The sequence below is a fragment of the Perognathus longimembris genome, chromosome 28 (assembly GCF_023159225.1).
Source record: "Perognathus longimembris pacificus isolate PPM17 chromosome 28, ASM2315922v1, whole genome shotgun sequence".
Lineage (NCBI taxonomy): Eukaryota > Metazoa > Chordata > Mammalia > Rodentia > Heteromyidae > Perognathus > Perognathus longimembris.
This window is the reverse complement of record NC_063188.1, coordinates 89150752-89164660: the sequence shown is the minus strand read 5'-3', so window position 1 is coordinate 89164660 and position 13909 is coordinate 89150752. Positions and strand designations below refer to the sequence as shown.

General features: G+C 33.7%; 1 protein-coding gene across 1 annotated transcript in view; it reads left to right on the top strand.

The window, feature by feature from the left end:
* The window catches only part of Cfap47 (cilia and flagella associated protein 47), a 205726-nt gene that overhangs the window by 129399 nt on the left and 62418 nt on the right, over nt 1-13909 (top strand). Inside the window, exons 47-50 of the mRNA XM_048335454.1 lie at nt 8042-8232; nt 10813-10956; nt 11536-11709; nt 12901-13012. Coding sequence (XP_048191411.1) covers nt 8042-8232; nt 10813-10956; nt 11536-11709; nt 12901-13012 — 621 coding nt within the window. The remainder of the gene's footprint in view (nt 1-8041; nt 8233-10812; nt 10957-11535; nt 11710-12900; nt 13013-13909) is intronic.

The following is a 13909-nucleotide window of genomic DNA, read 5'->3' as shown; positions in this document are numbered from 1 at the left end:
AAACTTAAAATAAAAAAGAAACTTGCATTCCTTTGCTATCTGCTCTTAATGTAGAAAAAGAAAATTCCAGATAATTTTTTCTTTGCCTCAGGATAGAAGATAAAACAATGCTTTTATGGCTGCTTCATTCTTCAGAAAAAATGCTTAAAATGCTAAACATTTTCATGTTTTTGGAATAGTATTCTTTAAACTTCAACATCTATCCCCTTCCAGAATCTGTGGTTTGTACTATCATTTAAATTTTCTGTCTACTTCAATCTCTTTCCTTCTATTTCTCGTAAAACAATGAGACACAATTGTGTTCCCTATCATTGAAAATAAACACTTTAAGCCAAATAATTTAACATAACCAAGTCAAAATAATTATATGACTGCTTATATTTTATTGTTATAGTCTTAATATGTTTCAGTTTGGTGATAACTCTTTTTTTATTTTATTAGGACACATAGGTTAGAAAACTACAAACTTTATAAAAAGTTTTCTTATTCATTCTATTAGGTCTCCAATGGTGGACATACATTCTGCAGTAATATATTCAGAGAGGCATTTAATCAGGAATTTTGTAGCCATATACACTAGGTTAAATCCTGAAGAACATGCTGTGTATTGGCTTGCTAGTTGCTCATTCAAATTAATTTGCACACTTAGTAAATCAATCTAGAAAGAAAACCTTAAAATGAGCTATGTTCAAAACAGTTTTTTTAAACATGACAATTAGAAAAATAATATGGTATCCAGAAGTGAAAATACAAAACACAAAGTTAATTTTCTGTCAACAATCCCTTCCTTCCCCATGGAGGGTTTAATTAAAAAAGTGAGATTTTATTTTCAATTGTTTTCTTTGGGAAATTTTGTCTTCTTAGCAAATTATATATTAAAAAGATAACTTCCTAGTTAAAATGTTGGCAAGCTAAGACTTCTTGATTAGCCTTCTCTTAATTTTTCATTAAATGATCCATGATGACATACAGAAATTCAGAAATTAAATAGCAGTGGAAAGACAAGATAACATCTAGCCATTTACATGAATCCTATGAGAAATTTTCACTAATTACTGAGCTGATGTGGCCAGATTGAAAAGCACATTTAATGACCTCTTCAGGCTCAAGCCCAATTAAAACATAGTTTAGTTGTAAAGAGAAGTCTGTTTACATGACCTGCTTTTTTTCCTCAGGAACTTGTTATTTACATCTATTAGAAAGCTTCCTTGTTGCATACCTCCCGGCATGCAGTAGTAGTTCAAAATTATTTTTCTAATGAGTGAATGTATGTGAACCACTTGAGCTAACCCATTTTGTTGTGCATATTGTTTTGGTTCTCTGATAGTCTTATTCTATTTCATACTTTCAGGAATAAAAAGCCTGTAGATATTAAAACAATGCAACTACTTGAAAAACTTGTAGAGGACCATCATTCTTTCAAGAATATATAGAATCTCGAACATAGATGTGGTTGTGAGAGTAGAGATTGTGAATTAACATGAATGAAGACAGAATTATCAATAAAACTTTAGAGACTAAAAATGTGTTGAATTTGGGCATCAATGCAAATTGACTAGCAGTCTAGAGTTAAAAAATAGTTTGAATCTAAGAGTGAAATTGAGACAACTTAAAAGGCACAGTCACTTCCAACAGAATTAATGAAGGATCTAGTTACAGCTTAAGGAAATCTAATTTAAAAGAAAGAATTTAGGATCCAAGCACATTAATTAAAAAATAATCAGTACAAGTGGATACGTATTATGAGCATTGGTTAATAAGCAAAAATAATTCAATTTCTAGGCATCTTTATAAGGAAAAGGTTTTACAGTTATAGGCACTTAGAGTTCATATTGTGGTAAACAAAAATTTAAAGATATTTTTGCATGAAGTATAAATGTTGAAATTTGGGGGCAACTAAAAACTCTGTAGAATTCATAATTTCTAGGTGTAGGCATAAAAAGGAATTAAAGGAAATTTGTCGAATCCAATAAAACATAGTGACAAAGAACTAAAGATCTAGTACAGAATGTAGTAAATATTGTAAATGATGTATGTGGTAAGCAAAGGCACAAAAATGAAATATTAAAAAAATCAATATATTGTTACCATGTAAAAAGCTCAGTCCGTTTTCCACATGACAGGAAGTCAATTAATTGAGAGTCAAAGTGGTAGTGAAATAATTTTACTATGATAATCTAGCTCATGTGAAAATTGTCATATTCATTCCTCTTCCATTATTCTCCCTTCTGCTCTTTTTATCCCACACCAATCTCAACAAGCTTCATTGTTCTCTTTTTGCACATAGAGTATTTTAATGATATTCACTTTCCTTCACTGTCTCTGCTAGCCCTCCTCACTCTCACTACTACACCATTCCTCTCAGGACCTGTTTTACATTCTTGTCATTCAATTTTTTAGCACATTCTAATTTTTTCAACAAGAATCACTGTGGTATTTCACACATTTATCAACAGGATTTTAATCCAATTGATCCATTCATTTACTCTCACTTTTCCTATCCCCACTACTCCCTATTATTCAGGAGCTTTCCATGAGTTTCACCTTGTTATCTTCATTTACAGGTTAAGGAAATGTATTTTGAGCCACTGGGGGTGCACTGTGGATAACAGTGTAATCATTAATCCTGCAGTGGTCCATTTCTTTGGCATACGTTCTGATGTTATCTGAAGGTCACCAGATGTTCTGGGCTCTGTAAATCTAAAGAAAAATGACTGATTAAGATGTCTTACCACTGATGTTACTCTGCATTTATTTTTCCTGGAGTAGCTGGCTCCAGCAGTTAATACCTTAATCATATAGGCACAGCTTTACTTTAAAATTCAGAATACTTGACAAAGGTAAAGGAAACAGAAGGCAAGTTCAAAAGAACAATTTGGAAAGGAAAAATTATCTTATTATAAACTTTATCACTAATCACAATAAATGCAGACAGACTAAACTATAGCAACTGAAATTTTTACATTGCAAATCAAAATGGCACTTTATGATATTTTTGATTGCCTATTAAATATTTAAAAACATATTCAAATATTTGTTAATGAAAATATGTGGAATAAGTATCAATATTAGAATATATAAATGTCTAAAGCAAATAAATAAAAAGGAATACTCACAATAATTGAACTTGTTTTTATCTGGTACTTATGCTGAAAATATATAAAAGGAGAAATAAGGTCATACTATATTTGAACAGCACATATAATAAGATTATGCTTTTCTAAAAATAGTAAACTGAGCTTGGCTTTTATGGAAATATTGATAATCCTTGCAGTTCATTTATTATAGCACTTAGATAGCTCCTTGTAGTCTTTTTCCCATGCTTTAAGACACCAGGAAGTATGAATCATGAGCACTTTTCAGCAAAATAAAACAGGAAACTGTACATCAGTTTTCCTTACTTTTAGATATTCACATACTTCACAGGGAGGGAATTCCATGTTTCCAATCATTTGGTATATGTCAGTTTAAAGAGGTTGTGTACACACTATTCTGTCTGGATTTCAAATACTTTGTTTTCCTTTATGGATTCTATTTCCCCCTCTTACTTTTATTGTTCTTCCCTTTTCCATTCTTCTTTTTGCTTATGACTGTCTTCCTTCCCCCTTCCTACCTGTCTTCCTTTTCGCCATTAAATATTATAATACTGTAGACATTTCTAGAGATAATCTCTTCTATGTTTGATAAGTTTACAAAAATAATGGAAAATTAAGCAAAAAAGATGTATTTTTTAGGCAAGTTATAACCTGTAATGAATTAGATTTTTAGCAGTCCTTTAATTCTTATGAATAGCTTTTTTTTTTTTTTTGGCCAGTCCTGGGCCTTGAACTCAGGGCCTGAGCACTGTCCCTGGCTTCTTCCCGCTCAAGGCTAGCACTCTGCCACTTGAGCCACAGCGCCGCTTCTGGCCGTTTTCTGTATATGTGGTGCTGGGGAATCGAACCTAGGGCCTCGTGTATCCGAGGCAGGCACTCCCGCCACTAGGCCATATCCCCAGCCATGAATAGCTTTTATTTGTTCGTAGGGAGACCACAGGAATCAATGGAAGCTTGTAACTTCTCCTCTTACTTCAACTAGATCAATTCTAGCTTCTTCTGTTTTGCATGTTAAAATTCTCTCTAGGATATTGTTTACAGCATCACCAAGACAAAAATTAAATCTATTAGTTTAACAATAATCATTGATTTAAAAAGCTAGATTTCAGAAAAAATACCTTGTCTAAGCACTTGCCCAGAATGTCTTAGGCCCTGGGTCTCATCCGTAGCACCCCAGAAACAAAACCTACACTGTTGCCTTGCTAAAATGCAGCCTACAAGTCTGGGTGTTGATCTCGGAGATGAGCAGAGTGAACCTGGTTTTTCATTTAATTTTGTGAGAGTGCTGGGCATCGACCTCAGGAGGGTGTTGTGGTGAGGTTCCATTGCCCAAAGGGCATCTTAGGTTTTCCACTAATTTGCTCATCTTTACTTACACATATACTGTACTTGTTTACGGTCTGCAGGTGGATATAGAATTTAAAGACCTGGTTCAATAAATATTTAACCCCCCCCCAAAAAAAGAAAAAATACCTTGTTTACCTAAACTAGCAACAAAGCTTTTAATTACCAGTTGATTTTGTCATTGATTTTGTCATTTTTAAAGCAGCATGTTTTTTACACATAAACTTTCCTTTGCTGAGACATGGTGGTTCTTATAGTAAAAGTCCAAGTGGATTACCTCTGCCTGTATACATTTTCCTGTAATCTTCCCTCCCTCACTGACTCTAGGTTTGGCTGTATGAATTGCTTTGGTCAACTGGCAATTTAAGAATATGAAGGGAGCACATATTTGATAACAATTTTACATTAAAGTTTTTTGGTACTAGTACATTTTGATACTAATATGAAAAAGAATGAGTGCATCTCAGAAGATTGGGGAGCCTATAGTGCAGAATTCCAAGTTAAATATAAAATCACAACCAGTACCTAGAATATACAAGGTTTAAATATTCATTCAGTAATACATGGAACTCATTTGGAAGGGTTCCCAAATGAGTTCAGGCTGTGGAATCATAAAAAAGTGGCTATTGCTACAAACCACTAAACTTGGGGTGATTATGCAGTAATAGCTATCCAATACACCATATGGACTTAGTGTCTCAACCAGATCTCTCTAAGATCTGAAAATCATTTTTCATCAATTATTTGAGGAATTGTAAATCACAGATTTCTTTCAATGGCCAAAGTTATGTATAATTTCATTTCATCCAAGATTTTATTTTACTTTGTTTCAGTAACTATAATCTGGTAAATTTATTTATATTTGGTTTTCTTTAGCTACAAAATACTAACTGACACAGTTGTGAAAACTAACTGAAAAGAAAAGCAGCAAGAGTTAGACATGTAGCTCATTGGTAGAGCGCTGTCTAGTATATATGAGTCCCTGGTTTTAGTCCCCAGCACTGAAGAAGAAACCTCCCCATTTCTTTAGGCCATTTTGCAAATCTGGCTTTAACTGTACATTATAGTCCTTCCAAATTATGTGACCTTGAGTAATTAACCTTGTTGGACAGGTTATTTGTAAATGTTTAAAATTTCAAGGTGGATGGGGATATAAAATTGGAATATTGAAAAGTTGTCACCTAGTTAGGTGCTGAATCAGTGTTGATTGTTCCTATTTAATGTATTAATTCCCATCTGTACCCATCTGGCTCTCTCATTTACAAAAAGGAAAATAAAATGGAAAAGAGAAGAAATGGCACCAGGAGAATTGCATCTAAGTAGGGTAGGAATAAAAGGACAGGTCCAAATTCTCTCTCATATTAGTAATTTTACATAGCTCAAAAGTACCAATGGAAGCCCACACATCACAAATCTAAATTTTTTAAGTTTTCAATAAACTAATCCACTTTAAAATAGAATGCATTCCATTATTACCTCTTGACAAGTAGAACTTTATGTCAACCTGGAATATCACAATTTAACTTAAACTTATTGGATTTCCCCAAGTTTTTCTGTACAAAATGACAACACGGGGTAGATGGATTTCTTCCCTTCTTTAACTCTAATATGAACTCTAATCATTCTCATTTTAAGCATGTATACAATTTAGCTTCTACATGAATCTTACTCCACACCTTTCTTCTAATAGACACCTATTCGTTACCCTATGATTTGAATCATTTTCTAGACAGAGGACAGATCTAGAGTTCATGAAATGCTGTAAGCAACTTATGGTACATTGATTGGTAAGTTATGCCAACTCATGAACCTGGAATGTAATGGGGCTAGGCTTTATATGAGCCTTTACTGTTGGGCTGATGTATTCCTTTTAAAGTCAGGTGCAATGCCCAAAGAGACTTAAAGAACCTAGAAATCATGTGGCCCAAGAAAGGAAACTCTTCTCTACATTTATCAATGTTTATGAACAACAACAGACCCCGAGACCAGGTCATAAAAGCAAATAGTATAAAAGGTAATCTTGGGGAGATTATGTATGAAAATGAGACACTATAAAGGAACTATTTGAGGTAGTGCATGGATTATATTGAAGAATTGGAAAGGACTTAGTGATCTCCCTAAAAGAAAATGATGGCATGATAGCACAATATAACCAGTTAAATTTCCAGTTTCCAAGGATGAAAATGTTTTATATCTAATGGAATGTAAATATTTGCAGGCAAATGTTATAAAATCCAGAAGTGGCTTCTTTATAATTTGTAGTACCAGCTCTGCATACATATCTTACATACTTCAGTTGCTTTATGTTGTATGCTTAGACAAATAGACATCCTCTCTCTCCCTCCCCCACCCCGCCTTTGTGTGTGTGTGTGTGTGTGTGTGTGTGTGTGTGTGTGTGTGTGTGTATGCCAGTACTAGGTCTTGAACTCAGGGCCTCATGTTCTCAATCAGACTTTTTTGCCCAAGTCTGACACTCTACCACTTGAACCACATCTCTACTTCAAGGTTTTTGATGTTTAAATAGAGACTAGAGTCTCATAGTTTTTGCCCAGACTGGCCTTGGACCACAATCTTAGCTCTCAGCCTCTTAAGAAGCTAGAATTACAGGCATATGAGCCATAAACATCCAGGTAGATATCACTTTATCAATAAATTTTCATGAGGGCTGGGGATATAGCCTAGTGGCAAGAGTGCCTGCCTCGGATACACGAGGTCCTAGGTTCGATTCCCCAGCACCACATATACAGAAAACGGCCAGAAGCGGCGCTGTGGCTCAAGTGGCAGAGTGCTAGCCTTGAGCGGGAAGAAGCCAGGGACAGTGCTCAGGCCCTGAGTCCAAGGCCCAGGACTGGCCAAAAAAAAAAAAAAAAATTTTCATGAATTCCAATTTTAAGATGGCTTTCATTTTGTATTTAGAAGGAAGAGGAGCTAACCCTGTATTCCTTAGGGGAATTAACACTTCATCAGTTGGAAAATATATAATTAAGGATGTCCTTGGATTTTACTTTCAGACTCAGTAATCATTAGGAGAGGAATGTCTCTGTATTCCAGCCAAGTTGAAAATTACATTTATTTCTATGTGATAGAGCACCCCTATGTCACAGAAATGTGCAGAATATAATGCTTACCAAATCCTCTGTATAACCACTTAATGTATTAGCCTTTTTTAAGTTAGATAGGCCATGTATCTGGGTTTGGCCAATTAAATGTAATACATTTTAATTTTTTAATGAATACTGAAAAGTCCTTGAACAATCTTCCAACCATTCCCTTTTCTCTGACTTTTCTGCCAATATAGAGTGATATTCCTGATAATATAGCATCAACAAAGTAGTGGTATCCTTTAACGAATGAGGTTCTTCATGACTTTAGGAAGTACACATTCCTCCAATCCATGCAAGATATGTACTCTAATTTCTAAATAAATTTGAATGGTACACCTTGGAGATTAAATATAGAATGTTACCTCAGTTAAATCTAGTTTTATCTAAATTATACAATAAAATTCAGTGCTGTAATGTTAGTCTTTACTAAAATGAATTTTTAAGAACTATGACATTGAAAATGACTAAATGATTTTAAAATTATTTTTGTTGCTACAGATGGATCTGTTTCAGTACCACTAAGATTTGCACCACTAACTTTTGGACGGTACCCTTGTAAAATTTTATTGACCTCTAAGTATGATGTACGCCTCTATTACGTTGAAGGTGTGGTAAATAAAGAAGAGGCAGAGAATGAATTTGTGTTTGAGACACCAGCATTTCAAGCACTTACTCAAGATATTCCAATAGTAAGTAAAATTTCATCTTTTGGTACTTTTCTTTTTCCATGTTTTGGTGAAACCTCTGGTCATTAGTGTTTAGGCCAGGCTCCAGTGGCTCATGCCTGTAATCCTAGCAATTCCAGAGGCTGAGATATGAAGATTATGGTTTGAAGCCAGCCCCAGCAGAAAACAAAAGTCCATGAAACTCTTATCTCTAATAAAATACTCAGAAAAAGCTGGAAGTGGCATTGTGACTCCAGGGGTAGATTGCTAACCTTGAGCACAAAGAGGCATAGGGACAGCACCCAGGCACTGAGGTCAAACCCCAGGATGAGAAATAAAAGTACTAGAGAAAATGACTTCAATTTATTTAGTTTTGACCAAAACTAACAACAAAGCCATTCTCAATCTATGTCAGCCTTGCCTGTAGCGCTGTTACAGATTTTTAAAAGATAGGACAAAACTGCAAAAAGTTCCCATGGAGATTTAACTGTGATGTTTTTACCTGAATGGTTAGATAAACTTTTCACTTGGTGATAGGAGGTCAGGGAAATCTGCAGGAAAGACTATTTGCACTTCCAAACATGATAATTCCTGTAAAAAGCTACAACTGAAAAATAATATGTTTTCATTGTCCTATTAAATGTGTAAAGTTTTAAATGTACTCTTCTCAGCAGATTTGATCATTTTAGTCTAGGCAATAATCTGGCTGTACACATATTTGAAGAAACATACGTAACAAATTTATTAATATACAGAAACTTGGGAGCTATACACAAAGTATAAGACTCAAAAAATGTTCAAGGTTGTTGAAAACTATATAGAAAGTAAACAAAAATATTGCAACTTGGCTTCTGGGGAGAGTATTTTCACAAGAGAAAAGAGTTGTCTTCTAGTGTAGATACTTTTTCAGGTCTGTCAGATCCCTTTTTCTTCCTGTGATAAGAACTTTCCTAACTACAAAGAAGAATATTACATACAAAAGTCTCTGTTTGCTAGTATAAATTTATTTTACAAAAGATCAGCTATTCCAGGTGCTAGTGGAAACACTGGTAGTCCTCACTACTCAGGAGGCTGAGATATTAAGATTGTGGTTTGAAGCCTGCCCAGACAAGAAAGTCAGACAGGTTCTAATCTCTAAGTCATTAGGGAAAAAAAAAACCCACACGTGGGGTATGGCTCAAGTCATAGAGAAGTAACCTCAAGTAAGAACCCGTTAGGAACAGCATCCAAGCCCTGAGTTCAAGCCCCAGAACTGATGGGTTTGCACGCAGGCATGCACGCACACTGCGCGTGCGCACACACACACAATATCAAGTATTCAGAGAATTCTGTCTCCAATTTTTCAGGATTGCTATCATGATATATTCCAAGGAAATAAATTTCAAGAAAGCTATCTGAGTCTCCTGTACCCACTATAGCTGTCTGACAGTCTTCCTAACCTCTCATCTAAATGCATTATGTTGCTAATTCTTTTTAACTGATAGCAGAGTTTTGAATGTGTTGTTACTCCACAATCAATTCTGGAGAATGGCTTTGTTTAACAATTTAAAGTCAATATCCATAGCAATATCAAATTCCTAATTAAAAATTATTTCTGTTTGGCGCTGATGTCTCACACTTGTAATCCTAACTACTCAGGAGGCTGAGATCTAAGGATTGCAATTTGATGCCAGCCAGGCAGGAAAGTCCATGAAACTCTTATTTCCAGTTAACCACCAGAAAACCAGAAGTGGCATTGTGGTTCAAAGTGGTAGAATGCTAGTCTTGAAAGTAAAAGTTCAAGCCCCAAGACTGACCAAAAAAACAAAACAAAAAATGGAAAAAGGAAAAATGATTCTTCATGATTTTACCACGCAGAATTGTGGAAGCTCAAAATTGTATTGTGATGTTAACATTTGACTAAGACAATTCATAAGCACTGAGAGCAATGATGACAATAGCTTGGCTACTTATTAGACAAAGTTACAATACAGTGTACAGCATAGAAGTTAATGCAATTGTAAGTAACTGGGATTTTTAGAGTAATGAATTGATTTGTGATTAATTATTGCAGCTATCATGAAATCATACTGACACAAAATTCTTTTTAAAATGTGTGTAATGTTTATTTTCTGAGAAATCTATACGTTAGACCACCTTTTTATTTCCCTTAGGGATAAATTATATTCTACAAAAACATTTTGCCATTTTAACAAGAGTCAAACAAGTGAGCATTTAGATACTGATTCTTGGATATAATCATTAGGCAGCATTTCTGTATAACTTAGAATGTGTATGTAGTCATCCTTGTGCCTTTAGTTCACATTGATATAGTCATTCTTAACAAATAGGATTTTCATATTGTAATGCTTTTTTTTTTTGGTGCTGTGATTTGAACCCAGGTATTGGGCAGGCTAGGAGATTGCTGTACCAATTTGGTACGTCCCACTCCTATGGAGCTCAGGCTGACCTGGACTCCTTGGCCCTGATACCTTGGCTGCCCAAATGCTGGATTCTAAGTGTTTGCCACCACAACCACTTTTCTTCTTAAGAAATAAAGAATTCAGATGTAATTTAAGTTTGTCATCACTCTTCTGATATTCTGTGCCTTTTTGTTACTTCTAGCATAATACAACAAACAATGAGTGGAGATTTCTTGCTACAATAGAAGGCAAATGGTTTCACGGACCTGCTATTTTACATGTGAACCCGGGTGAAACTGTGCCTTATCCTCTCACATTCAAACCTATTATGGAATGTGATGTGATGGTATGACCTCAAAGTTTCTTTCCTATAGTATGAATATGTAAATAAATTGATATATGGTATTGTTCTATTCAAATGATAAAAAGTTTGTGCAAACCTTGTATTTTTTTAATTTGGTATTTTTTTACTTGAAACTGTAATAAAGGTTTAAATTTGAGAGCTAAATATTCTGAACATCACAATGTCATTTTCTGTGAGTAGTTATTTGAGTTCTTTTATACAATATGTTGAATTATGTAAAATCATTGATGTTTTGTTCTTCATTAACAAATTAGTTACATCAGAAAATTTTCTTACAATAATAGTCCTTTGACATGGAATTAAGCACATATATAAGTGCTACCTGTGAGAATTCCTATGTAACCTGTAGAGAGAACTGTATAATTTAAAGCACTGACACATGAATAACTTTCACCAACAGTGTCTTTATTCTGCATATGATCTATACAGAAATTGGAAAAATTCAATGGCTAACATGTTACAAGCGAGTTTCTTTTAGACTCACAATGAATATTATGTTGGTGAATGTTTGACACTGAATGGTAACTCCTTTAGATCTGAAATTTGGCTGTTTTGGCACAGGGTAAACTTACTCTACAAAATGAAATAGATGGCTTGACATACCTCTTTGATATAAATGGCATTGGTAGAAGACCTCTGGCCGTAGAACGTATTACTATTGAATGCCAAGTGGGAACAATAACCAATAGAACAATACTAGTACCTAACTCTACAAAAAGTCTCTTAACATTTAAGGTAAGATGTTTTAAAGTACGGAATTGCTGACTTCTGATGATATCTTGAATTATATGAAAGGTTTACAACAGTCATATTTAATCGGGTGAAGAAATGTTCACAATTCTACATTTAATTGGTGCAATAGTTGCTAAATATAAATTCCATTAATTGGAATTAGCTCCAAATGAGGGGATTTTTCTAGATTTTTTTGTTTCATTTTGTTTGGAGACCAGATATTACTATGTCCTTAACCTCCCAGGTAAGTACACTACAAGTTTTTGCTACCACATAAATTTTACACTTTGCTATTATCATATACCCATAACATATTTAAAAATACTTGTTTATGAGATTTGTATTTTTGCTTGAGAAAGATGTATAGTAATAATAAGTGATATTTTAAAAGTGTTAGAAGCACTTTAGTTTTATTTGCATTTTCTTGATGACTATTGATCTTGAATACATTTTTATGGTGGGAAAGATATTTAGGTTTCACCAGTTGGAATCACCTTTGATGTTCCCAATTAGTTGGTAACATCCAAAGCATCATAACCTGAACAAGCTACATTATGATGATTGTTTCACAATGATACACTTTTATCTATTTTTAAATAGGCAGTTTTAAAAAATGTAAAAATATGTGGAATGAAAAATCTACTGACAAAAGGTCACACAGTATAGGATTTCATATCTCAGAATTCCCCATAATAGTCCAATTGATAGAAAGGCAAATACAATAGTGTTTGAATCATGGGAAGTGGTATGGTAGAAGCACCCAGAAAACTGAAAGTTGTATTTCTCCAGAGTTGTTGTCAGAATCTTCCTATTCTTTATATGCTATGTTAATACTAATGTAATGCCATTGTAATAGTTCCTGATTACATCAATTAACTTAAAGTAAATTATACTTAGCCCATAAAAGAGATTAATATTTTCTGAGCATCAGATACCTTGATACAGTTGGCAACAAAGAATAAAACATTGTTTATCTGCAAGAATTATTTTTCTGTTGTAATTTTTCATGTCTTTTTAAATATTTTCTTCTACTGAATGTCTCATTTTTCCGAGTATTCATTTTAAAGTAAGTTTTCAAAGCACTTAATCTTCAGCTCTTTCTGTGCTTTAGCTTATTATACTAGTTACATGCAGTGTAACAGAAAATATTTCCATTTCCACCTTGTACAATTCTTATTTTCCATATTTTTGTAGGTATTTTCAGATCTGCAAATTGTGTGTGGAAAATCACATATCTCTGTTGAACCTGATGATTCGTTTCCATACATTTTAAAAGTGAATCCTCAGAAACGTGGAGAATTCAAAGGTATCAAATCCATTTCATTAATGAATACACTAGGATAGAAATATAATGAAAAGATGTAATTTATTTTGTATGTCTATTTTCTAATGAGTGTCCCAGAGAGCTATTTAGCTTTGCATTTTGGCCATTAGCTTTCTGAATAACCAGAAATTTAAGATAAATATATATGCATATATATATACATATATACATATAATTTCTAAAATTATTTTTTGGTGGTACTGCGGTTTGAACTTAGAGATATATGTTTGTCAGGCAGGTGTTCTAATTTTTTTCTCTAATAATTGATTGTTTATTGGTTTAAAAAGTCATTTCACCAATACAAATATTATCAAAGGAAACCATTTTCAAAATAGTTCTAAAAATAGTTTGAGAGATGGGGCTTGTTCATTATGTAAAACCTTTGACTGTTTTTTTTTGTATTCAAATTTTTATTATCAAACTGATGTACAGAGAGGTTACAGTTTCATACGTTAGGCATTGGATACATTTCTTGTACTGTTTGTTACCTTGTCCCTCATGCCCCCCTCTCTCCCCTTTGACTGTTTTTTAAAAAAATTATTGTAAAGGTGATATGCAGAAGGGTTACAGTTACATAAGTTGGGAATTGAGTGCATTTGTTTTTTTGAAGTTTATTCATATTTATTTATCATTTCACATTGATAATGTAGAAAGAATTTACCTATTTATGTAGAGGAAAAAATAGATGATCAATTATATATATATATATTTCTATCACAGCTGGGTTTTTTGTGTGTTTTTTTTTACGGTTTCACATGGCATGTTGAAAGTAATTACAACAGTGATATAATAGTCGTTTCCATAACATGGAGTTCATTTCACTTAGCATCGTCTTATGCATTCATAAGGGCATAGCTATTAGGCTCTTGTGATCCTCTG